At 37.2% G+C, this 25,527-nt stretch overlaps 1 protein-coding gene across 2 annotated transcripts in view; it reads right to left on the reverse strand.

Annotated features, from left to right (window-relative positions):
• Positions 1-612: 612 nt before the first annotated feature.
• LOC149846061 (pre-rRNA-processing TSR1-like protein) overlaps positions 613-25,527 on the reverse strand; it is a 52,913-nt gene continuing 27,998 nt past the window's right edge. For both annotated transcript variants that reach the window (XM_089996144.1, XM_089996143.1), the window contains 11 exons: positions 25,042-25,125; positions 22,183-22,278; positions 21,874-22,086; positions 20,527-20,602; positions 5,851-5,954; positions 5,516-5,775; positions 3,875-3,961; positions 3,542-3,775; positions 1,553-1,631; positions 1,406-1,469; positions 613-1,037 (listed from right to left, as the gene is read on the reverse strand). In XM_089996144.1, coding sequence (XP_089852270.1) covers positions 931-1,037; positions 1,406-1,469; positions 1,553-1,631; positions 3,542-3,775; positions 3,875-3,961; positions 5,516-5,775; positions 5,851-5,954; positions 20,527-20,602; positions 21,874-22,086; positions 22,183-22,278; positions 25,042-25,125 — 1,404 coding nt within the window. In that variant the 3' untranslated portion in view covers positions 613-930. The remainder of the gene's footprint in view (positions 1,038-1,405; positions 1,470-1,552; positions 1,632-3,541; positions 3,776-3,874; positions 3,962-5,515; positions 5,776-5,850; positions 5,955-20,526; positions 20,603-21,873; positions 22,087-22,182; positions 22,279-25,041; positions 25,126-25,527) is intronic.

Consider the following 25,527-nt stretch of genomic DNA (forward strand, 5'->3'; position numbering starts at 1 on the left):
GTAGCCAACACCCTAGCTGTGCTCCTCCGAAGAGCGGCTGCGCTCTAGTGATCGGCTCTCAGTGAGTAGGGGCCACTTTTCAGGTGGATTGAGGATTATCAAAAAGCTAAATCTAAGCGGTAATTATACTGCATCTACTTCATGGTTAGAATATGGCAAACAGATCTCAACCAAGAAAACCGGGTGTTTGAGAATTATTTTACTAACCAGGTGGGTATTCATAAATTTTCAAATGTTGGTGTGTATTTGTAATTATGTCAAAAGTTAAGCAGGTTTTATAAATTTTCCTAATATTTTTCAAGCAATGCACTTACGTATAAATCACACGGGGGTTATCCCTCAGGTTGACTAAAAAACAGAGGAAAATAAAAATAGGGTTTAAAGGAGAGAGAGAGAAAGGAATCTGTATTTTTAAACCTGTACACGGCTCTTGCCTGGACCAGGTCAGACCGGACAAAGCCACTGGTCCATGTGCCATGTTGGTTCTTTGGACAGCCCTAATATCTCGTAACAGTTGAATCCTACCATGGACATAGGAACGGATACAGAACCGATTTTAATGTATCATTAAAAAAAGTGCAGTGAGAAGAAAAATGCTTCTCAGAAAGTGAATTTAATCAAATATTTCTAATAAATAATGAAGCGCCATTGCGCAAGCAACTTGTACTTCAAACAAATAATTAGTGTCATCAGACTGTAACTTGGACAAAACTTGCCTGTTGTTCACAGCGACTTTTCATATACAATTGACAACACAACCGCAAAAATTTTCCCTCTCAGGATCAACCAACCCATCAAATGTTCGACTACCAGAGAAAAAACAGCTTGCAGTGGCAAAGTGCATAAACCCGCCTGCCACCTTCTGAACCACAGCTTCACTCCCAGCTAGAAAGAAGGCCTCAATCAGAAATATCGAGGCATTCATTCAGATCACGGATATAGCCGTTCTGGCCACTTGGGGTACACACGTTTGTACAAGGTCATGCATACCGTATCATGTTGTTGAACAACTCCATCAAAGATGCACTTCATGGCCCCTGAAACAATGAAAAACTTGCATAGGTATAAACGTAACAAATTATAGCTTCTCCTACACGTAAAGATGACTAGAGTGTTGCAGATTTGTTTCTAGCTTCTGAAATCCCATCCTGTTGATGATTCACAGAGACTCAACCATGCACGAAACTCACAAATTTAGTCTCAGGCCCTCAAAATTCCAAAATAGTCTCTGTTGCAGAGGCTGGATCTTGGCTTGCAAATCTCCAGTCTCTGACTTTCTAATCTGAAAGTCAAGATCCTCCTGTGTTTTCTGTTTAAGCACTGGATATGGAAACATCTCTAGGCCCTTTCAATTGGAATTCACAAAGATACAGGAAAAAGCTCGTTGCAGTGATGAACACCATACCATGTGTACCAACTGGTTCCTTGACACGACCCCGACGACCACATTTTGTCCAAAGGTCCACCGGCTTCATTACATTGGATACATCAGACAATGTTGCAATGCACAGACGGGAATTTTAGAAAGCCAACCACAAGGGAATGTCGTTACCTTGAACCATCTTACATCTTCTGGATTGTGAAACATAAATCGCACTGCTGCCTTTGATTTGGACACTCTCTGAGGATAACTGAGCAAGAAATTTTTAAGTAAATAATATCATCATGAGTAACACAAATTGACACAAACACCAAAAGTAGGCAATTTCAATATCATGTTTGGCAAAGGCCTAAAAGCACACCAATCATCCTGACATATTTTGCATAAACCTATCTCATAGTTAACATAAGGATGTAAAAGAAGACGGTCAATGGAGAAAGCAGAACATGGAAAATCAGATGTCAGAAGAGCCACGTAAAGCAAATAACCATATATATCACATAAGGTTCTTCCTGTTGTTAGACCGGCCACTGTTGTGGCATGGGATCTTCTGGAGCAAAGTTCAAGAAAATATTTCATAAAAGACAGAAAAAGGTAGAATCAGCTACAACAACAACAACAACTACGCCTTCATCCCAAAACAATTGGGGTCAGCGATATGAACCAAAAAAGAAATTCATTTTGGGTCTTCCACATGAATCCTTTTCCTCCAATCATTTCTATCCAACGCCATGTCCTCGGTGAGGTTCAAAGCATTCATATCCTTTCCTATCATCTCCATCCAAGTCTTCCTAGGCCTACCCCGACCTCTTTTAACTAATATATTTTCCCATTTCTCCAACCTTCTAACTGGAGCATCATTAGGCCTTCGCCGAATATGTCCAAACCACCGTAAACGATTCTCTCGCATCTTATTTTCAATGGGTGCAACACCTACCTTCTTACGTATCTCTTCGTTCCGAATCTTATCTTTTATTGTATTTCCACACATCCATCTAAGCATCCGCATCTCAGCTACACTCATTTTTTGAATATGATGTCTCTTGGCAGCCCAACATTCCGTACCATATAGTAAAGCGGGTCTAATAGTCGTCCTATAAAACTTTCCCTTCAACCGCAATGGCATTCTACGATCGCACAGCACTCCAGTAGCACTTTTCCATTTCATCCACCCAACCTTTATCCTATGATTTACATCTCCATCAATTTCTCCATACTTTTGAATGATGGATCCCAAATATTTGAAATAATCATTCACCGGTATATCTTGCTCACCAAGCTTCACTACACTCCCATCACTACTTCGTTGCTTACTAAACCGACATTCCATATATTCAGTCTTACTCTTACTCAACTTAAAACCTCTAGCTTCCAATGTCTGTCTCCATAATTCTAACTTAGCATTAACCCCAGCTCTAGACTCATCAATCAAAACAATATCATCAGCAAACAACATACACCACGGTACATTTTCTTGAATTGATCTCGTAAGCTCATCCATCACTATCGCAAATAGGAAAGGGCTTAAAGCAGATCCTTGATGTAACCCAACCGTTATCGGAAAATTGGTTGTCACCCCTCCACAAGTGCGGACATTGGTTACTACTCCTTCATACATATCTTTAATTATACTAATGTACTTGAGAGAAACACCTTTCTTCATCATTGTCCACCAGAGAACGTCCCTAGGTACTCTATCGTATGCCTTCTCTAAATCAATAAAAACCATATGCAAATCTTTGTTCCTCTCTCTATATCTTTCAATAAGTTGTCTAAGAAGATGTATAGCTTCCATAGTTGATCTACCAGGCATAAAACCAAATTGATTCTCCGATATCATGACAACCTTCCTCAACCTAGACTCAATCACCCTCTCCCAAAGTTTCATAGTATGACTCATGAGTTTTATACCACGATAGTTTGTGCAAACCTGTTCCCATGGCGGCACATACTAAAAGCTGTTCTCTGGTGGACAATGATGAAGAAAAGGTAGAATCAGCTAATTTCTCTAAAACCTGTTCCCATGGCGGCACATACTAAAAACTGCCAATGCTTGACAGACAACCAGCAAATTTTGCATACGAGAACATCGAGAGTTAGAATATCAAAACATGTCACAATAACCTGTGTTAAAATTAATAAAAGAACAATCAAGCTTACCCAGTCAAAATTATCTTCTTCAGAATTATCCTATCCGGATTGATGCTCCTCAACGAACCAGAAGCAGCAAGAACCGGGAAATTAGTCTCTCCAGTCCTGTCCTTTAAGATTATCACTGGCAGAGGTGGAAAAGCAATAGGAGCATAAACTGAAGCTACGGAAAACCGCCCTGGATGCAGAAACCTCTCCATCTTGTGTTTGTCCAAGTTTATATCATCAGAAGAAAATACTGGCCTGTGAAAAATACAGAAAGAGGAACCAGCTAGTAGAGCAGTCACCAGAAAAGAATTCAATCTGAATGAAACTAAAAGTATCATACTGCCAAAAGTTGACCTTGCATTGAATTGACGGAAACCAACATGGAACATCAGCAATTCTTTGCTCTTGATAGGATTATCGTACGAATCATGCTTTTGTACACTGCAAAGATTGAAACAAAATTAAGAAATTCATTCAAGATAAAAAAACTAAAATTGGAACTTAATAATGTCATTGGACATGATTTATGAAGGTCATAATCTAAATGCTTTTTGTTACAAATTAAAAGCAACAGATCTATTTACTTTTTTCATGAAGTACATAAACTATTCAATTTTTAAGAACTTATAATCTTTTGTAAACACCTGCAAATAGGACAAAAATAGATGATAGGAATAATGAACTACAGTGAAAACAGGGACTATCTGGGTGTTGCAAGTACTTTTCGGCAGGAAACTCCACTGTGAAATTTATGCAGGGAATATACATCTTGCATTTCTTTTGGCAGTTACTTTGCACTTCAAAGATAGAAAATTAAAGAAAATAAACAAGGATTTATAAAATCTTGTTTTTGCAATAAGCTATCACAATAAAAGTTTCAGCATATGTTCAGAAGAGCAGTGTCACAGTTATTGCCAATAATGCCAAGACAGCTTTCCAGTGCTGCCATCTCCGAAATGCAGGGCTGTCAACGAGTTCAGTGAAACAGATAATTGAAACTATTGGAAAGAAGGCCTTTTCACAACTTTACATGCAGCAACACAAAACTGATGGGCTATGTCACAGGGATTCGGCTAGCAAGGTGCCACACCCGCGTCGACGCGACTCGACGCGGGTGCGGGTGCGGCACCGGGTGCGGCACCGGGTGCGGTCAACCCAACCCTGGGTGTTTTTTTGAATTTTTTTTAAAAAAAAATCCCTATAAAATGGGCTGCAGAATTTAAAAAAAAAAATCGTGGCATATATATATATATATATATATTTTACATTTTTGCCCCTGCTACACCCCCGCACCCGGGTTTTTTGGAAGTGCCGAAACCCTGCACCCGCACCCATGTGACAGCTGATGGGTCACTTTTTTTTCCTCAACCAAAATAAGTGTGATCATAAAATCATTCCCATTTCAAAATCAAAAGTGTGGACTTTTATTTGTGTTCTTTCCTTTTCTCCCAGGTCACTTATTTTCTTCAAATATAAAGTTGTTATTTTTTCTTTTCTATTCTATGATTCATTTCACTATGCCCACCAACAGTCACATAACACAGATCATGAATTATGAACAATCAGGTAATGATAAGAAAATCTTTGTGACAAAATTTCATAGCCATAAACTTTACTCACCACAACATCGATATGCAAACCATATATGGTCCCAACTCTAAATTTTAGGTACTGCATGGTGCAGTGAATTAAATGAACTCCTACACATGAACATCATCATCCCATGAAACAAAAACTTATCTTGTGCTACTAATTTTTCATGGAAAGTTTAAATTTTCTTCAACACAAACGAGAAAACTAAAAGCTGAGCAGGTACATATGTACTGTTAAGTATGATGAGGAAACATTTGAAGACACTTTCAAGAAAGACAAAATATGATTTTGCAACTAAAATTTTGGTACAAATAATTCAAACATCAGAAGTCAATATGGTAATGGGAAATAATTAAAACACACATTTTAATTGCAAATTTTTTAAACCCACAACAAAATTACCTGAAGTGCAAAACAGACATCTTTGACTCGTGCTGGAAAAGACCACAGACCACCACAGGTAGCACTTTAGATGTGCTGCACAGTCTGGAAGCAACATCAACTGGTACTTGCTTGATATGAACACGCACATAAGAACCAACAGAGACACACTCGTCCAAGCTTCCTTTATCAATGTCATGAGCTTTTGCAAGCACATGCTTTTGTGTTCTTGAAAATTTATCAAAAGCAAAAATTTTCGCATAATCTGGTGGCAAAGATTCCTGTCATGCAAATAATTAGCAAGAATTCGTTCTCAAACAGAAGAATAGAGCTGGTTTTGAGATACTGTTGATTACTTTCGGATCCCAAGAAGAAGTACGGAAAGACTTTAGGCCTCTATACTTTGCAAAACGCTTCCTAGCTGCAACATCCAGTGGTGTGTCGACCTCATCTGGGAACTCTGCAACCAAAATAAACTAATGATGATAAAACAAAATATCTATTATTTTCCCTCTAATGACCACATCCAAGACTCTGCAAAACATTACATCATCCAGAACAATTTAATTGACTAGATAGCTTAACAGGATCCTGGTCATCTTGGATCCACTATCAAACTTTCCATTATGTTAATGCCAATCAGACAAATTCCAACACTATGCAGTAAGAAAAGCTGCTTTTATTAAGCTAAATCATTATATAGACTGCTATGTGGATTACAGGCTGCCAATTGACAAAATTCTCCAAAAGTAACAGAGTGAAGTGGACCGACAGATACATCAGACAGATGCTCGGCAAGATAATTTCTCGCAACAATATAAGTATAGTTTTTAAATCTTAGAAAATTTCCGGTGCTTAAATTTTTTTAAAAATATAAAGATAAAATAAATAGGAAAATAGCATTCTTAGATAATAAATTACACATATAATAAAAGTGACAGGTAAAAACATTAAAAAAAAGAAAAAACATATTTAAGATATAGAAAAGAAGTCAAAAAAGTAAAAGTAACTGATAATATCAGGATTTCACAATATCAGGATATATATATATATATATATATAAACTTCTGATATTTTCAATATATCACAAAATTACCTTTAATATTGTTTTATGAATTCATAGCTATATTATTGATATATTTTCAACATATCAACTATATCTGTGACTATGTTATGTATTAACCTTAGCAGAAAGCTGCATGGTTATAGCCATTTCCAATAACCTATATTGTGTTGCAGTATCCAAGTGACAGACAGAAAGGAATAAGCAAGTAAAAAAAACTGCAGTACATGCACTTGTGTGTCTGTACGAGAGAGAGAGAGAGAGAGAGCTGACAAATAAACACTTTTTAGGTCACTTGTTGGACGCTTAGACACCAGGATCTTACTTAGCTTGCAGTATCAAATTTGAACTGGAGAAATTGAGCTTGACCCAATCCAAATTATACTTATAGAAATGATCAGTCTAGACTTTGTAAATCAACCACACAAATTTTAATCAGCCAGATTACTCATGTTAACACAAAGTAATAAACTCATGTTGATGGGATAGCACTAAGGAGGCATAGTCACATATATCATCAACATCTTGTAACAATTTTATTGCAGTAAATTCACCAAACATAAAAAACATAATAAATTCAATTTTATAGGACGACAATTATGCCCGCTTTACTATATGGTACGGAATGTTGGGCTGCCAAGAGACATCATATTCAAAAAATGTGTGTAGCTGAGATGCGTATGCTTAGATGGATGTGTGGAAATACAATAAATGATAAGATTCAAAACGAGGAGATCCGTAAGAAGGTAGGTGTTGCATCCATTGAAAATAAGATGAGAGAGAATCATTTACGGTGGTTTGAACATATTCGGCGAAGGCCTAATGATGCTCCAGTTAGAAGGATGGAGAAATGGGAAAATATATTAGTTAAAAGAGGTCGGGGTAGGCCTAAGAAGACTTGGATGGAGATGATAGGAAAGGATATGAATGCTTTGAACCTCACCAAGGACATGGCATTGGATAGAAATGATTGGAGGAGAAGGATTCATGTGGAAGACCCAGAATGATTTTCTTTTTTGGTTCATATTGCCGACCCCAATTGTTTTGGGATGAAGGTGTAGTTGTTGTTGTTGTATTGTTTTCGGCGACATCTTTGTAAGAACACAGCTTCACCAAGAGCAAAGAAGGAAGAGAGGGAAGATGAGAGAGAGGAGAAATTAGGGCTGCAGCAAAAACCGATTCCACACCTCATTATGGGTCGTGGTTTGTTGTATATATCATTAACATTGAGAAGTTACAAAAATACCCCATTCAATACACATGAGAATACAATTAAGATGAGAGCATTAAAGGAAAGAGAAAAATAATAACGCACATGACTATTACAAGTATTATAAAGATGGCATCATGGGTTCGGATCAAGATTCTGAACAAAACACAAAACGTCATGTCCCAATAGCCTCCCTCAAGTTGTGCATGGTAAGGAACATGGACAACTTGCTCTTCAAATACCAAAATTTATGCTTGCTCAATCCTTTTGTGAATAGATCAACCACTTCCTCCTGAGTCCTGATGAATTGTGTTCTGATTTCACTATTTTCAATCTTGTTTCTGATAAAGTGTTGACCAATCTCAATATATTTAGCTCCCATGTTGAATAGGATTAAGTGAGATCTTAATGGCACTTTGATTGTCACAAAACAATAATAGCTCTTGTGTACTCGCCTCCACCATCACATTGGAAATTACGGATGGACAATGAAAATTGATTGCGAACAAAGGCATGAAAGTTCTTAAATATTTTGAAAATGTCATGCTTATGTTTCATGAAAGATATTCAGGTATATCGGGAATAATTATCAATGAATATAACATAATAATGACTTCCAGAAGAAGAAACATTGGGAGTTGGTCTCCATACATTAGAATGAACGATACCAAATAATTTAGAAGCTCTTGTATTAGAAGTAAATGGAAGTGCATGACTCTTTGAAACTTGTCAATTAGAACATATTTTATTTGACTCGAAACTCAAACTGGACAAAGAAACTAAACCATCAGACCATGGTTGCCAGTTGAGGAAGCGGGAGCGGGAAGCGATACGGGAAGCGGGAGCGGGAAGCGAGGCACTTTCAAAATTTTAGGAAGCGGGGAAGCGGGGGACCACTTAGGAGCGATTCGGGAAGTGTCTCGGAAGCGACCTAGGAAGCGTCTCGGAAGCGACATAGGAAGCGTCTCGGAAGCGAGGGGGAAGCGAAAAAAATAAAAATAAAAAATAAAAAATACAAAAAAATTGAAAAAAACAGGGGAAGCGTGGGGGAAGCGAGGGGGAAGCGCGCTTCCCATTAAAGGGAAGCGCGTCCCCCATTAAAGGGAAGCGCGCTTCCCAAAAAAGGGGGACGCGCTTCTCAAAAAAAGGGGACGCTTCCCCCCACGCTTCGGAAGCGCGACGTTCCGCGCTTCCGAAGCGCGCTTCCCCTTTTAGCTAGGCGCTTCCGGTAACTCTGCATCAGACACAAGCTTCTCAACAAAAGCTTTATTACAACGTGCTAAGCGACTGTGCCACACTTTTGGTTGTTTAGACTCTGACTCATTGACAAAACAAGAGGATAAAAAGCTTTCGGACTTTTTTGCAGGTTTGCTCAAAACTTGAAGTAGAGGATTCTCCTTGATGAGATATATATTCCCTCGTCTATCTCCTTCAGTGAATGCCCTCTTCTTGTGAAGGTCCTTCGCAAAAACAAGAGTAAAAATGATGCAAGAATTTGTATCATCAACAACTTTGGAAACAGACATAAGATTCTTTTTTATATTAGGAACTGAAAAGACATTCGACAAACAAAGATTATAATCAGACATAGGAATGACAACTTTTCCAGTATGGGTGATGGGGTGGCAAGTCCCATCTTCAGTAATGACTCTATCCCTACCAGAATAAAGATTCAAAACTTGAAATTTACTACCATCCTTGGTTATATGGTTGGCTGCCCCAGAATCAACGTGCCACACTCCTTGGTCATTATGCTTTATGTTCAGCCCTGCTATGGCAGCCAGAAGAAGTTGATTACCCATCAGTAACTGTACTTGTTGCCCTGATCTTCCTGATGAACTTGATGCATTCTTTGCTTAAGAGTTTGCCTCAATGAAATATCTCAAGTCATCTTTATACCAACACTTAGCTTTGACGTGGCTTGATTTCTTGCAGATATAACAAGTAGAGATTCTTCTATTTGAGTAGGAAATGGGAGGAGTATTAGAAAGTGGAAGCAATCCACGACCTCCATGAGCATACCTCCTCTTCCTCTTCCAAATTGAGTATTAGACATAAGCACTTAGATAATTATCTGCAGGTCCTGATGAACTTTCAGATGTATCTGTCAAGCTCATTTCAATTTGAAGAAGCTTTGGCTGCAAGGCTTTGAATGTAAGAAGAGTATTCAAGCAAGATAAAGTGGTATAAAAAACATTGTCTTCAGGTCCTAATCTGTTTAGGGCCGATTACACCTTGTCTTTATCAGGAACCTCATATCCGACCATGGCAAGTTTATATGTAATTTCTTTCTTCTTATTAAGGTACTCCATAATGGACATAAAGCCTTTCTTTAGATTCAGAAATTCTTTCTTTAAAAACATCACCCTTGCCTCTTGCCTCTGAAACTTGAAAATATGTTTGCACAAGCTTACCCCATAAATCCATGGTTATGCAGTCATTAGGGATGCTGACCAAAACTTCTTGTGATAACATAGACGTGATATAAGCAACTAGTGCTTGATCACGTTCCATTGAAGAAACAAAATTCAGATTTCAAATGTACATTGTAGCAACTACAGTCCATTTTTCATCATTTTCTTCTCGCAAAATGAACTATGCTTTGGTATTATGTCTTGTGCACTGTGAATGCTAAATTGTATTCGTCTATGGATGATTGTTGTTACTGTAAAATTTGCAATGCTTTCAAATTTATATTAAATTATATAGTGGTTATATGAGGACCATTGTTGGGCCTTTGGAGGCCAGGAGCATGTGTTGCTCATGCAAAACTATTTTGGTATTGGATTTGAATTAATTACACTATTGAATTTGACAAAGCAAAGGCCCGAATTTGTTATTACATGATGATTTGCATAATTGTTCTTGTATAAAGAACTCTTAATTGATTAAGAATGGTAAAAGAGACCAAACAATGTAATAATTTTCTTCTTTGGTGGCCCTTTGAGATGGTGGAAACCTCAGATGGCGCTCATGGTGTACCATGAGGATACTAAACACTGTGTGCATTGCTTTTCCCCAAGAACCCGATGTGTGGTTCGTATTACTGACCACGGTTGTAGAGAACTCCCGCCACTTTGTTTGGAGGTGGTGTTGTAAGACTCAACTGCAGTTATTGCTATACCGAGAAAATAGCATCAATGAATGTTGATTTTCTTGTCATCCCAACATTAAGTGATAATCCATAATGTTCCGATTGAAGGTGAATATTTTTTACATCGGCTGAAGAACATGCGTAGAACCAGTAAATAAAATGCAAATTTTGTGTTAAGATACCACTGAGACTTCCTTCAACCTCAAGAATTTGGCCCGTTTTAAGTATTTATGGGTTTTAAGTGAGAATTAAATTGTGTACATTAAGTAGGGACATATTTAAAAAGTTATTCATGCATTCCTAAATGTTTAATTTAGCATAAAATTATTGATTTTTTGTTTGAACTTCTTATATTGCAAGTCTGTTCTAAATGTGTGATGGTTGTTGAGTTTTCTTAAACTTATGTTTGATTTGATTTGTGCTAATTTTCTTACTATTGAATTTTGAGAGTGTCTCGTACGAGAGCTTTGGTTCTTACCTTGTTTTTAAAAATCTTTTTCAAGTACTAAGGCACAGTGATGGAGGGGCTAGCTTGCTGGAGGGAGTAAGGGTTATGATGTGGTGACTCGGGTTCTGACTGTGTTGAGGAGTTTTTGTTTTGAGAGAACATGTGAACCTTAAATGGGGACTATTTAATTAAATTAAATTAAATTAAAATTCGTGGTTTGCTTTATTCTATATGCGGAATGATTTTTCGATTGTGTAAATTAAATCTGTAATGTGCCCCGGGTCCTTAGAATATTTTCCGCAATGTTTTTAAATTATTTATTTATAAGAAAATTTTTGCAAAATTTCGAGGGTTTGTTTGGTGTCATTACATTTTGAGGTTTTGGTCCATAGGGTAATTGAGGTAGTGTCTTAATAAGGGTCCATTCTCTTGTAAATTGTAATGAGATTATTGTTAGAATATATATATATAGTACATGTATATACATAGTTTTCTTCATTGTATTAAGAAATACCCTCAAGGAGTATTTTGGTAATTTCACTCATGTAATAGGGTCTCTCCATTAGGGATAGAACAATTTTTTTCCTTTTATTTTTTGAATTTTTCTTTTTTGCTTTTTGCAAAAGGCATTATGGTCTTTGTGACCCTTAGATGTCAAAGGTGCTAGGTGGAGCCTAGGCGGTGAGCCCCTAAAAAGACTAGGCGAGGCCTAGGCAGTACCCCAAATAAAAAAATTAAAAAAAAACATACAAAATATGTAAACAAACTACTAAAATTAATAACATGTATACAACATAAAATCAATCAACAATAAGCAGTATACAAATAATATGTTGACAAACACTGTAAAACAATTATATTATATAAAAATAGTCAAATAGATAACTCATACGCTTATAGATTATATATGAATTAAGTACACAAATATGTAGATATATATATATATAATATAAATACATAATATTATAAATTTATAATATATGTTTATGATATGTTATATACAATTACACAGAAAACATATATATGTGTGTGCAATGGCGCATCAGACCGAGAGACTACCTCGGCTAGGCCGCCTAGGCGGCGCCTAGGCTCCACCTTTGACAACTAAGCGGAGGGGTGAAACGAGGAGGAAGAATAAAAAATAAGGTAAAAAAGAAAAACAAAAGAAGAAAAGGATAATAAAAAAAGAAAGCTTTTGGGGGAGAAGAAGAAAAAATAAAAAGAAAAAAAGAAAAGAGACAAAAAAAATAAAAAACATGACAACTATGTCCCTGCGGCTTAAGCATGGACAGCCTAGGTAAAAAAAAAGGGTCCTACCGTCGAGACCCATAAGCCTAAGTGGTGGCCCTACGCATAGCCAGCCTCGGCGCAGCTTTTGACAACTAAGTTGTGACCATAGAGCCGTTGGGGCCCTCCCAACGGCTCTATGGGCCCTTAATGCCCTCTCTTGATGTGTATAAATAGGAACCTCTTGTCCCTCTTGAGGCTATGCATGTTTTGTGCATTCCTCAATTTAATTTATTTTTTATGTGTTCTTGGCCATTAGTGGCTTTGTGTGATTGAACACATTTTTGGGTTGTATTTTGCTTCTTGTGTGAGGTGTGAGCTTTTTTCATATCATTACAATTATGCTTTGACGAATATCAAGTCTTATGCAACATGAGTACTTTCAAACATTTCATCCATTCATCCAATGTGTTGAATCATTTCATCCATTCATCATGATCATTTTCATCATTCTTATATTGTGATTAACATACATACTATGCAGTCAAGTGCTAGTTGGTGTCTAACTGATAGAGCCCTAAAAAGCCTAGCCAGCGACTAGGAGGGACTGGTTGTCCTAGTTGGTAACAAGAAATTTAAAAAATACAGAACTTACAATGAATTGCTAAAATTAATAGCAAATATGTATTTAACATGAAATTAAGCAACAAAATATAGCACGCCATAACTCATCATAAAACTGTATTTTTTTTGCTACAACACGCAAAAATTTATTCATAATTATCTTGTCGATTAGATCTGCTAGCACTTGCAGCAAAAGAAGCACCTTCCATTGTTCCAATAAAAAATTTTAACCACTAAACCAAAATTAGTAAAAGAAGAAATTTTCAATCTTAATGTACATGGAAGAAACACCAAGTATATATAAAACAAATAAACAAACATATATATATATATATATGTATGTATGTATAAAACAGAGTACATATATAATTATATACATATGTAAAACACAGGTATCTATGTATGTGTGCATGCACGTTTGTGTAATGAAAGAAGAGGAAATACAAAAGAGAACTCACTTAGGGCATACAAGAATACAATAAAGAGTGCACAAGCACTATTCCACAAAGGGACAATACAAGAACCAAGTAAAAAAAATCACAAAAGCACAAAAAGTGCAAACAATAGCCTCTACGGACAAGCACAAAATATAAAAAATGTATTCACTTGAGAAAATGTTTAGAAAAGCATACATAGAGAGGGACTTTGAGCCCCTTTAAATAGGCTCTTTGGACCTCAAAGTAGCTGTTGGGATGCTCCCAATGGCTATAATCATAGCCGTTGGGGAGATCCCAACAGCTAAATCGAACAATGCCCAAAGATCCCTCACATAAAAATAAAAAGACAAAGAAAATTAAAAATATGTACAATGACTGAACTGCCACTAATGGGAAGTAGTAATTACAGTCATGTAAAAACACGAAAAATGCCCTTGGGCAAACCTATTACAATGAGAGAAAAATCATATATATATATATATACAAGAAAATATATGCATGTATATAGATATACATACGTATATATGAATATATACAATACTTATAATTTAACACTCTCCCTCAAACTTACGGTATGATCATCAAAAGTTCACCAAGGGGAAATACAAAACAGGGTGAAGAAATCCGTCAGCTGACACTCTGAAGTCATATAGAGCAACTCAATCGTTATTCTCAAGTATTCTTCTCTGACATAGTGGCAGTCCATCTCTATATGCTTGATTCGTTCATGGAAGGTGTGGTTTCTTGCAATGTAGATACAACTTTTAATGTCGCATCACATCTTTGAAGGACTAGAGATGACTAAGCTCATATTTTTTAGGACACTCTTCAGTCAGATAATTTATATAGTTGTTGTTATGGCTCGATATTCAGCTTTTGTTGAAATTAAAGAGGCCTTCTATAATTCTATTGTTTCTTACACATCCAAGATATAGGAGACTCCTAAAAAATAAAAAAACAATAGTTAAGATTGCTTCCCCAATATGCATCAGTATACGCAATTAAATCTAAAGAAGAAGAGCCCTTTAGATATAAAATTTTTTATATATCTGACAATTCTTAATACAACACTCATATGCACCATAGTTGGTACATGTTGAAACTGATTGGTTGAATGCACAACATGAGCAATGTTTAATCTTGTAATGGATAAGCAGGTCAAATATCCAATTGGTATGGAGTTGGATCTTCAAGAAGAGTTTCATCTTCCAATCTTAATTTTGCATTCACGATCTCTGGCATGTCAACATTCTTATCATCGGAGATTCCAAATTTGGTGATAATATATGCAGCTAGCTTCATTTGATACAAGATATATCCTCTAGGTGAGTAAGCCACTTCGATACCTAGAAAATATCTTACGAAATCCAAGGTGAGAAATATCAAAATGTTTTTAAGAATAGTTTTAATTTCATCAACTCTCTTTTTATCACTCCCTGTAATAATTACATCATCTACGTATAACAAAAGAATAACAATATAAGTACATGTATCTTTGATAAAAAGAGCAATGTCAATATAACATGATTTATAACCCAAATTTAACATCACTTTGCTAAACATGTCATACCAAACTTTGAGGGCTTTTTTAAGCCCATACAAAGCTTTTCTTAAACGAAGAATTTTTTCTCTCTCAATCTCAAGTTCGAAAGGAGGATCCATGTACACTTTCTCATTTAGGTGACCATTTAAAAAATCAGTTTTGACATCAAATTGGTAAATAGGTCACTTCCTAATGGATGCTAAGGCAACGAGTGTCCTTACACTGGTCATACGACTTATGCGAGCAAAGGTCTCTTCATAGGCAATCCAATATTTTTGGAAATAACATTTGGCCACTAACCTAGCCTTGTATCTTTCTAAGAATTCATCCCCTTTGGTCTTGACTTTATAAACCCACCTACATCCTATAGTTTTTTTCCTATAGGTAACAGTTGAATTTTCCAAGTCTTCGCCTTTTAAGGGCTCTTAATTCTAGATTCATGACATCAACCCATTCAAGAATATTTTTAGCCTCATTATAGGTTGAAGGTTCATGAAATAAGTGGATGGGCATAAGACAAGCTCTATATCTTGGTGAAAAAGATGCATAGGATACAAACTATTAAGAGGTCTAGAAGTTCTAATGGATTTCCTAACACTAGTTTCTTCAAGATTTTGGTTTTGAAAATACCTATCAAGTGCACATGGAGGATTTTCAACAGTTCTAGAAAAAAATCTGAATATCACTATTCTGGGTATCCTCTAAGGGAACACCAAAATCATCAACATGCATAGAATCATCATCAACATGTATAATTTCATCATAAGCATTCTTAGGCAACAAATCAAATAAAAAGGAATACTCAAAACCATCCTTAGGCTTATCCAAATTAAACCCTTTTTTTCATTTTCAAGGAAATTCACAATTTTTGAAATATATAATTTATCATTTTTCGAATCATAGCATCTATACCCTTTTTGGTTGTCAACATAACCAAGAAACACGCATTTGATGGTTCTAGGTGATAATTTATCTCCTTTTTCAACAAGTACAAAGCATTTACATCCAAAAAACTCTTAATCTACTTAAATAGGAGATGTTTGATAAATCTTTTCAATTGAAGGTATGTTTTGTAAAGAGGATGAGGGAATTCGGTTAATAAGATATACCGTAGTCAAAGCACCTTCAACCCAAAATCTTTTTGGAACATTTTTTGAATTAAGCAACGTTTTCGTGGTTTCAATGATAAGACGAAGTTTTCTTTCGGCTAATTCATTTTATTAAGGGGTATTTGGACAAGATCGATTATGTGAAATGTCATTTTTTTAAGTAGTTTTTAACTCATTAAATAAATATTATCCCCCTAAGTCGGATCGAAAAATAACACTATTGGTTTGAAATTGGTTTTGCACAATTTTATGAAATTCCTTGAAACAAGAGAATACATCATATTCTTGCCTAAGGAAATAAATCCAAGTATACTTAGCATAGTCATCGATGAATATAACATAATAAGAGAGCTCTCCTTTCAATAAGACCTAAGTTGGTCCCCATACATCCGAATGCACAAGTTCAAATGATTTTGAAGAGACAAAGGTTCTAGAGCCAAAAAGAATTTTCTTCATTTTTCTAAGAATATAGTCATTACATATGAACTTTTTTCTATACAAGTTTTAGAAAAAAGAGACAATTTAGATACATTAGGATGGCCTAATCTTTGAGGTCATAAAAAAATATTTTTTCCTTAACAAAATTACAAAATGATTCTTTAGGAATATAAAAAAAAATCCATATAGTAGAGATCTCTCCTCTTATGGCCTTCTTCAATTAGCTTCCCTGACTGACGATCCTGCATCAATCATTTCTTTTATGAGAAGGAGACCTCATATCCACAATCCGAAATTTGTGAAACCGAAAATAAGTTTAGATTGAGCTTTGGAACAACTCTAACTTTAGGAACTTGAAAATCTTTTGAAAAGTTTGTAAAACTACCAATATTTTTTTATTTCTAAATTGGTTCTATCGACTGTATAAACACATGTACTATAAAAGGGTTTTATGCATTCGGATAAGAGGGATTCTAAAAAAGTCATGTGAAAGGAGGCACCGGAGTCAAGTATCCAAAAGAGTGTACCTGGAGGAAAGGAGGTGGAGACGACGACACCGGAAGTATGTGTGGAGGATGTCTTAAAGAATTATTGCAACGCTTCTGTTAGTTTATTTGTAGTATCCTTAAGATCCCCCCCTTTTCTTGATCACTTCACCCTTTTTGGATGACTCTTCAATGGTTGCTACCTTCTTTTTGAGTTTGGGACATCTTGCTCTTTCGTTGTTGTTCCTCCCAAAACGAGGAGGTTTATAAGCTTTAACATTGTTGTTGGGTCTTGACCAGGGTTACCGGAAGCGCCTAGCTAAATAGGGAAGCGCGCTTCGGAAGCGCGAAACGTCGCGCTTCCGAAGCGTGGGGGGAAGCGTCCCCTTTTTTGGGAAGCGCGCTTCCCTTTAATGGGGGACGTGTTTCCCTTTAATGGGGGACGCGCTTCCCTTTAATGGGAAGCGCGCTTCCCATCACGCTTCCCCCTCGCTTCCCCTATTTTTTTTAAAAAATTTTTTGTATTTTTTATTTTTATTTTTTTTTCGCTTCTGAGACGCTTCCTAGGTCGCTTCCAAGATGCTTCCTAGGTCGCTTCCGAGACACTTCCCGAATCGCTCCTAAGTGGTCCCACGCTTCCCCGCTTCCTAAAATTTTGAAAGTGCCTCGCTTCCCGCTCCCACTTCCTGTATCGCTTCACGCTCCCGCTTCCTCAACTGGCAACCATGGTCTTGACACCGCAAGAACCTCCTCACTTCCTTTAGTCATACCAAGTCGAGTTTCAGCTTGATACACATTGGCAAGGGCATCACTAAGAGTGGTGGTGATGGTCCTATGCAATATTGTGGACCTCACTTTCTCAAACTTGGGTCTCAACCCGAATAGGAATGCAAACAAGTGTTTTTTCTCAAGTTGCTTTTGCCTTAACTCGATGGCGGAGCCTTCCCACTTAGGCTCAAGCAAATCCAACTCATTCCAAAGAGGTGAAAGAATGCCATAGTAATTTCTCAATTTCTTATCACCTTTTTTGTGGTTTGGATCTTCTCTTGAAGAAAATACTGGCGTGCCAAGTCTTTTTGCACGAACATATTCTTGAGAAAAATCTATGCATCACATGCCTTCTTAAACTTCACTATGTTTGTGGCAATCTTGAGTATCATACTGTTTAGGAACCAAAAGAGCAGATTCCCAATCCTCAACTTTGGTGTAGTATTCTTGAAGTGCCTTTTCTCTTTTATCATCATCAAGCACTTTAACTTGATCTCCATCTTTTTTGGTATGAGTTGTGGTTCACGTGAAGTACCACTTACATACCCCCACATTTTTTTTCCTTTAAGATAATTCTCCGTAGCGGTAACCCACATTAGATAGTTGGAGTCATTTAGCTTGAATGTGATCACTGTCATGGATTCTTTTTCGCCCATCTTGAAAGAGAAGAACAAGAGTTTGAAAAAGATCCCTTCTTTGTCGCCAACATGATCTTTGAAGTAGTTTCACGATCCCAAGAGCCTATGGCTTTGATACCATGTAATGAAACAAGCAAAAATACAAAAGATAACCCACTAAGGGCTTACAAGAATACAATAAAGAGTGCACAAGCACTATTCCACCAAGGGACAATACAAGAACCAAGTAGAAACAATCACAAAAGCACACAAAGTGCAAACAATAGCCTACAACCTGGACAAAGATAGCACAAAAAGTACTACATCTAGAACTTTTGTGTGCATTTCTCAGACTGATGTGGCTCTTCAGCAAAATGTTGCATTGATCGCTAACAACATGTCATCTTAGATGTTCAGAGACTTCTCAATACAAAGATGTGCAGATTATCCACAAAACCATGTCCTATTTGGAGTTAACAGTGATAACCAATTAGGCAACCCTCTGAGACCTGATCCATTACTCACAAGCTAAGTAGGATTTCCAAAATAGGTTTCAACAGGAAGCATTATTAACAACTATCGGATTGCAAAGGAAAATCAAGTTAAATTGTCATCTCAAACGACTTTTAATTCAAGAACTTCTGCGGATTCAAGCATCAATGGTGGGAACTTCTTGAAAAAAAGTTCATCAATGCAACCACCATACTAGAGAATGAGAACATTCACAAAGGTACACAAAACACCAAGGACTCCTATCAGGAAACCGAAGCGAATTATGCTCATAGAGTCGAATGTCTAGCACCTAGGGCTGTCAATGTATCGAGTCAAAGCAGGGTTGGGATCGACCCTAATTCGTCCATATAAATAATAATCGGATTCAGGTTCGGGTTTGGGTAGTTATTGGGTAAGACACGAAGGAAACAATACCTGTCCATATGTTCTTTTCAAATTCTAAAACCCAAACTGCATAAGCTTGTTAACGAATTGAATCGGCTGTTTGAATTTTAGGTTTGCAATGTGAAGGTATAGATATGTTTCTTTTTCAATCTTCCAAGCAGAGGGCATCTTGGTGTAGTAGGAAGCCTTATGTGATTCATGTGAAAGGGCAGGGATTCAAGTCCCACTGTTGGCAATGCATATCTTTCTAAATGACATCGGATTTGGGTTGTTTTCCACAGGGCTGTGTATCCGGTCCAAGCTCTTGAAAAGCTGATCATACCTGGACCCCCGGACATTTTGATGTCCGTGGGTAATGAAGTGCTGCCTTCATAAGGATTCTTCCTCTTGCAATGAGATTATGTTTTGATGAATGTTAATGGAGGCTCATCCCATGTAACGCTGAATTGGAGGTAGTTTTTTCCTTGAACCAGAAGCCTCTCTCTCTCTCTCTCTCTCTCTCTCTCTCTCTCTCTCTCTCTCTCTCTCTCTCTCTCTCTCTCTCTCTCTCTCTCTCTCTCTCTCTCGGTAAACCAAGTCCGTACCAAGATAGCACTCCGTTTAACCTAAAGAACCAGAAGGCAATAAGCAGCCATGAACAGTCTAGAATGGCTTTTTCAATTCCCTTTTATTCATATTCTTTATTTTTTCTTCATTTTTATTTTCCTTTTGAGATGTAGCAAGATTTTCTCAAAATTTCAAACAATATTTATTTTATTGCATGATTTTCCTGTGAGAAAATCCTAATAATGACATTTATGACCATGCCCCAAGTGGGGTACTGAATGGCAAATAGCAACTCTGATAATTTTTTAGCTTGAAGTGTGCATGAGTATGCATAGGAGGAATGGGGAACTAGAGGATGAGAATCCCTTGGTCTAACTAGAAGATTTTGAGAAATCTCAAAGTTTTAAACGTATCAATATATTCTTTTAACTATATGAAACTCGAGAATAGGTTACAAAAAGTTACAAAATATATACATGCACGCTCATCTCCAGCATGAAAGACTAAAAACAAAAACAGAGCATACCCTCATCTTCAGCATGTGCCTCTTTCAGATTCTGAATCTCCTTTTCTATCTCCTCCTTTGTTAAGTTCTCCCCATCCTAAATAATTTAGATATCCATTCAGAACTAGTTTAGGAATTATAAATGAAAATTCCCAAGTAAAACTATAATATAATGTGCATCTACTACATATTAAATCTTTAGAAGCATGTGAAAAGATGTTTCCAACTGAAACCGAATCTTGATATTACTCGGAAATCATTTCAGTTTTTGAAAGATGACACACAATTGACTAACATATTTTATGTCAGAAGATTTAGCAGAAAAGGATAAACAAATGAGAACAGGTTAATCAATGATTTTTTTCTAATGACAACACATACTTTCCAAGCAAGAAAAACGGAGGGTTCTTAAAACCCCATAGCTAGAAGGGATAAAATAGCAGCTGTTGGGCAAACACTTATGAAGCAGTCATAACTTGATCATATGGAGCTAGCAATAAGAACTATGATTCTACAATATGACAAAGGCAAACATATCACTTGATTACTGCCATCAACAGAAATGGCATTGCCTCAATGTATTTGTGCCTGATGGCAAACACTAAACGAACATATTCAATGTCCCCCAATAATGATGCATACAAACTAATGCGAGCAGGCCAAAAAATTGAACGCAAAAATAAGTGCAACTACTTGGAGGTGCTATGAGAATTTAAACAAACAATTTAGCACTTTATTCTTTTTCAATATAAAAAATCAACTCATTCATTTTGGGCATTTCGTGCCAACTAGAACTTTTCTGGTACCAACTTTTTATGATGAACCAACAAGAGGCACGTGAGTTGTACAGAAAATGATAAGAAGAATCATACTGGATAATATTAGGTTTTGACAAAATTTATAAGAAGCCCCTGTCACTCAACAATTTTAAATGAGCACTCAATGGAGAAATATACCTAAAGCAGCTTTGGAGCAAAATAACATCAATATTGAGATCATATCTTGATAAATATGTCATCAGAAAGCAAATAATAGTAAGTGAGAAAAAAAATGATGTTAAAAAGTACATATTTCTGTGCACAAGACTCCTTAAAGTACCTAATACTAAATGCAGCAACTGAAGATATACATACATAGGTGATGATCTTGTCAGTTTCACAAGTGGGAAATTAGACAAGTTAAGCCAAGGCCTACATAATCAAACTTAGGAAACTCGGCTAGAATGTCATACCTAGCCTCATCCAGACATAGACCAAGTGACAAAGTGGTTGCTTGACCTCATCCAGGTATGGATCAAGCCTAGACACCAGGTCCGTAATAACTATGAGCATGATTTGCATCAAACAATTGGATATGAAAATAACTCACAGTCATAGCAGTATCAGCTTCAGTTTTCTCATCCAAGGCTTTAATATTAAAAGACAGAGAAACTTGATCATCATCCAAAGCAACCAGCGATGGAGAACAACTTCCTTCTTGAGCATCGATGTCATTTTGCCCTTCATCTAAAACCATGTCATTATCTTCCTCCTTGTCACTATCAATATCTTCATCATCTGTATCAGCCAAAATCCAAGCAGCCTGCACAACAAATTTGAAAAAGTCAGAGAAAAGGAAACTATTAGATTTAAGTATTCAATAGCAACCACAGATGTTTTCAATTGGCAGACCAAAAACCTGGTAGTCAGAGGTGCCTTGAGGAAGATTCTTCTTAAGCTTTTTTCCTTTATGAATCTTATCAGCTTCTGCCAATTCTGCTTCTGTTGGCCAAGTCTATACAATGAAAATGAATTGTTGACAGCAGCAATTGCAGTATTACCATCATCAACCATGCAAACAAACTAAAAAAGAAAAGAAAACGCAAACAAAACATATACAGGTAAAGATAAAAAAAGCATATAAATGTTTCAGAACCTGGAATTATAAGACAGGCAAATTTCGGAATAATCAGAAACTATAAGCAACGGGTTGCTATTCGTAATGTGCATGTTCTCTGCAGATGTTCTATTGTGCAAACTATAACATTTTCATTATGTACTTCCATTTTTTGCTTTATTTTCAGGATTTCACTATCGGGTGGCTAAAGGCTCTACATATCCTGAAACCTTAGATGTTAGATCAAATCCATTTTGGGTAGCGTTTGTAGGGTTAATTGAACCTTCTTCCCCATGCATTCCTCGGGCCTTTCATGTATGCCACATTGTGTTCCAAATTTTCTGGATTTCAAGCAAGAAAGTTGACCACTATTATTGTGCATTTTGCAAAAGGACAATTCCGTCAGGGGACAAGTAATCCAAGTCTAACTACTATAGCTCATAAAAACTCTTTCCTCCTTTTTTCCTGTTTGGATAATGGGGAACCTGGCTCGAGGACAGCCACAATATAATAAAACTAGGTTATAATATCAGGTGTATAGAACAAGAAACACCCTTATTTCCCTGCATTCTCAGCAAGGTTTTCCAGTAAAGGTAAAAAATCTGCTTAAGACAGTCATGGCTCAATTTTGAATTCTCTCTTTGCAAGAGGGTCAATCATGAAATTTTCATTAGGGTGCTGAACTGTGACATGGGTGCCAGTGCGGGTGCGGGTGAGGGTGCGGCACTTTCAAAAACCTTGGGTGCGGGGGTGCGGCTAAGTTTTATCAGTTAACAATATATAATTTTTAGGATCAACTAGGTAGCATCCCTCGTAAACATCGCAGCACTGGCCCAAAGGTCGCGCAACTGCGAAGCGTCATTCGTCGATTCCGACATTGAAAATATCAGTGCAGGAAGGAGAGTCGTTTTGGCTCTCCACCTGAGCCGACACATACCGAACATCCGAAAGCCCACATAGCAGCAAGGGAACCAACAACAACAGCACGTTGCAATGTGGCCTGCCAAACCGCATGTCCAAGCCCTCTGCCAAGTTGCACAAGGAACCTTGTAGTTGAGTTGTTAGCACCGAGTAGGGACACGAATACGCTGCGACAAAGGGAAAGCAAACACAGAGACCCAAGAAGCACAAGCCGTGCACACAACCATGTGCACGATGGACATGTTGAGAAGCCGAGCACCTCGTGGAAAATTAGCACCGCTCGCAGCCACCACGACGTCAGGCCCCTCCCCGACATTCTAAGAAGGAGAGAGGGAAGACGGAGACGAGAGGAGGAGAGCAGAGGGAGTCGGGGGCATACCTGGAGAGGTCCGGCGAAGCGATCGACGGTGGTGTCTGGGTCCGACGGAGAGGTTCGGCTTCAGGAGGAGAGGAAGGGGGGATTAGGGCAAAAAAAAAATTGCCCTAATCCCCCTCTTCGCAACCCTTTTCATCGGGTAAATTTGTTTTTTTTAGTCTAAAAACTGGACAAAATGACCTTGGGTGCGTTGACCGCACCTGGTGGCGCACCCGCGTAGCGTCACGTCGACGCGGGTGCAGCATCTGGTTGGTCGAATCCCTGTGACATTAGGTGTCGAAAGAGTTTAGGGAATATGTTTGCAGTTTGTAGAATACCAATATGTATTTTCTGTGGTCACCATGGTCATGGGCTATGTCACAGGGACTCTTCAACTAGGTGTCGCACCCGATGCGGTCAACCTGACCCTAGGTACAGTCATTTATATCCAACTTTTAGACTTTATATATATAATTTTTTATATTTTTGCCGCACTGCCGCACCACCACACCCAAGTTTTTTTAAAGTGCCGCACCCCCGCCCCCGCACCCACACCCATGTGACATAGGTCATGGGTTATTAAACATGATATGTCAGCCAGTGGGTCATGGGCTACTAGGAATTTAAAGACCTAGTATGCTGATCTACACCTATGCCACACGGCCATTCCATTTCGCCCTCCATACCCATGTCGACATGCGTGTCCCCATGTTGACACTTGTACACGCCAATTTACCCTCTGTACATACAAGTTTGTATTCAATTTATAATTTATAATTATATTTTCAGTTTATAACTTTATATTTTCAGTATATAATATATATTTTAGAAATAGCATATATATTTAGATTATATTCAGATTATTTTGAATTTATTTTGTATTTATGTGATATTTAATATATATATATATAGAGCCGTGTCCCCGTACCCACATTTTTTTGAATTGTCGTGTCATACCCTCTGTACCCATACCCATACCCGTACCCGTACCCGTACCCGTACCCGTACCCGTACCCGTACCCAGGTGACATAGATCTACACACATCACGTGAATGTGCCAGCTAGAACTTAGTCTAGTAATGTTTAGCATTAACCACAAAAAGAATATGCATAAATATTAACATGCATGTGAATGTGTGTTAGACTCATATAACTTGCAGATCACTGCCAGAACCCAATATGCAAGTCATATTGTCCAGAGAACCAAGTAAGAAAAACCATGCTAGCCTGTTTCCCAAATATTATGATAAAAAATCATAGAGGCCCCATTTTCAAATGCAAAAGAATTTCTACAAATAAAGCACAAAATACATGAATTTCCACCCCACACATACACCCCAAATCACCAACAATGGAGGAGAAAAAAAAAAGACAGCATCAGTTACCTGCTCTCCAGCAAGAGGATCTGGAACGTTCTCAATGAGCAAAGACTCCTGCTTCGAAGCATTGGCAAGAAGGGACCTTATAACCTAGAAATTGATCATGACAAAAATGTATCAAAGCAAATTCTTAAAGGGTACTAATTACCTTACCATGTGATTGCAAAGAGTTAATAAACAACAAAAACATTGCTGTATCAACAATTCAAACAGTCAGATTTCCACAGAATTAGAAACATGCAACCAAACTTTGTTTAAGTTTCTCACTTGGATGAACCTATAGAGGAGGAACCGTTAAGGCCCTATCAAACAAGTCCTAGAAAGAGGAAAAGGAATGCACTGCAAAAAGTTCAAGATTCAAGGGAAATATAAATAATTACCCATCCAAGAAAACATGTTTTGTGTTAGTATAAACCATGTGACTAGTATCTCCAATATCTTGAAAAATACCGCAAATCTATCATAATGATTTCATAAAAGGACTTTAAGGTA

The sequence above is a fragment of the Nuphar pumila genome, chromosome 2, assembly GCF_984573655.1.
Source record: "Nuphar pumila chromosome 2, dmNupPumi1.hap1.1, whole genome shotgun sequence".
Lineage (NCBI taxonomy): Eukaryota > Viridiplantae > Streptophyta > Magnoliopsida > Nymphaeales > Nymphaeaceae > Nuphar > Nuphar pumila.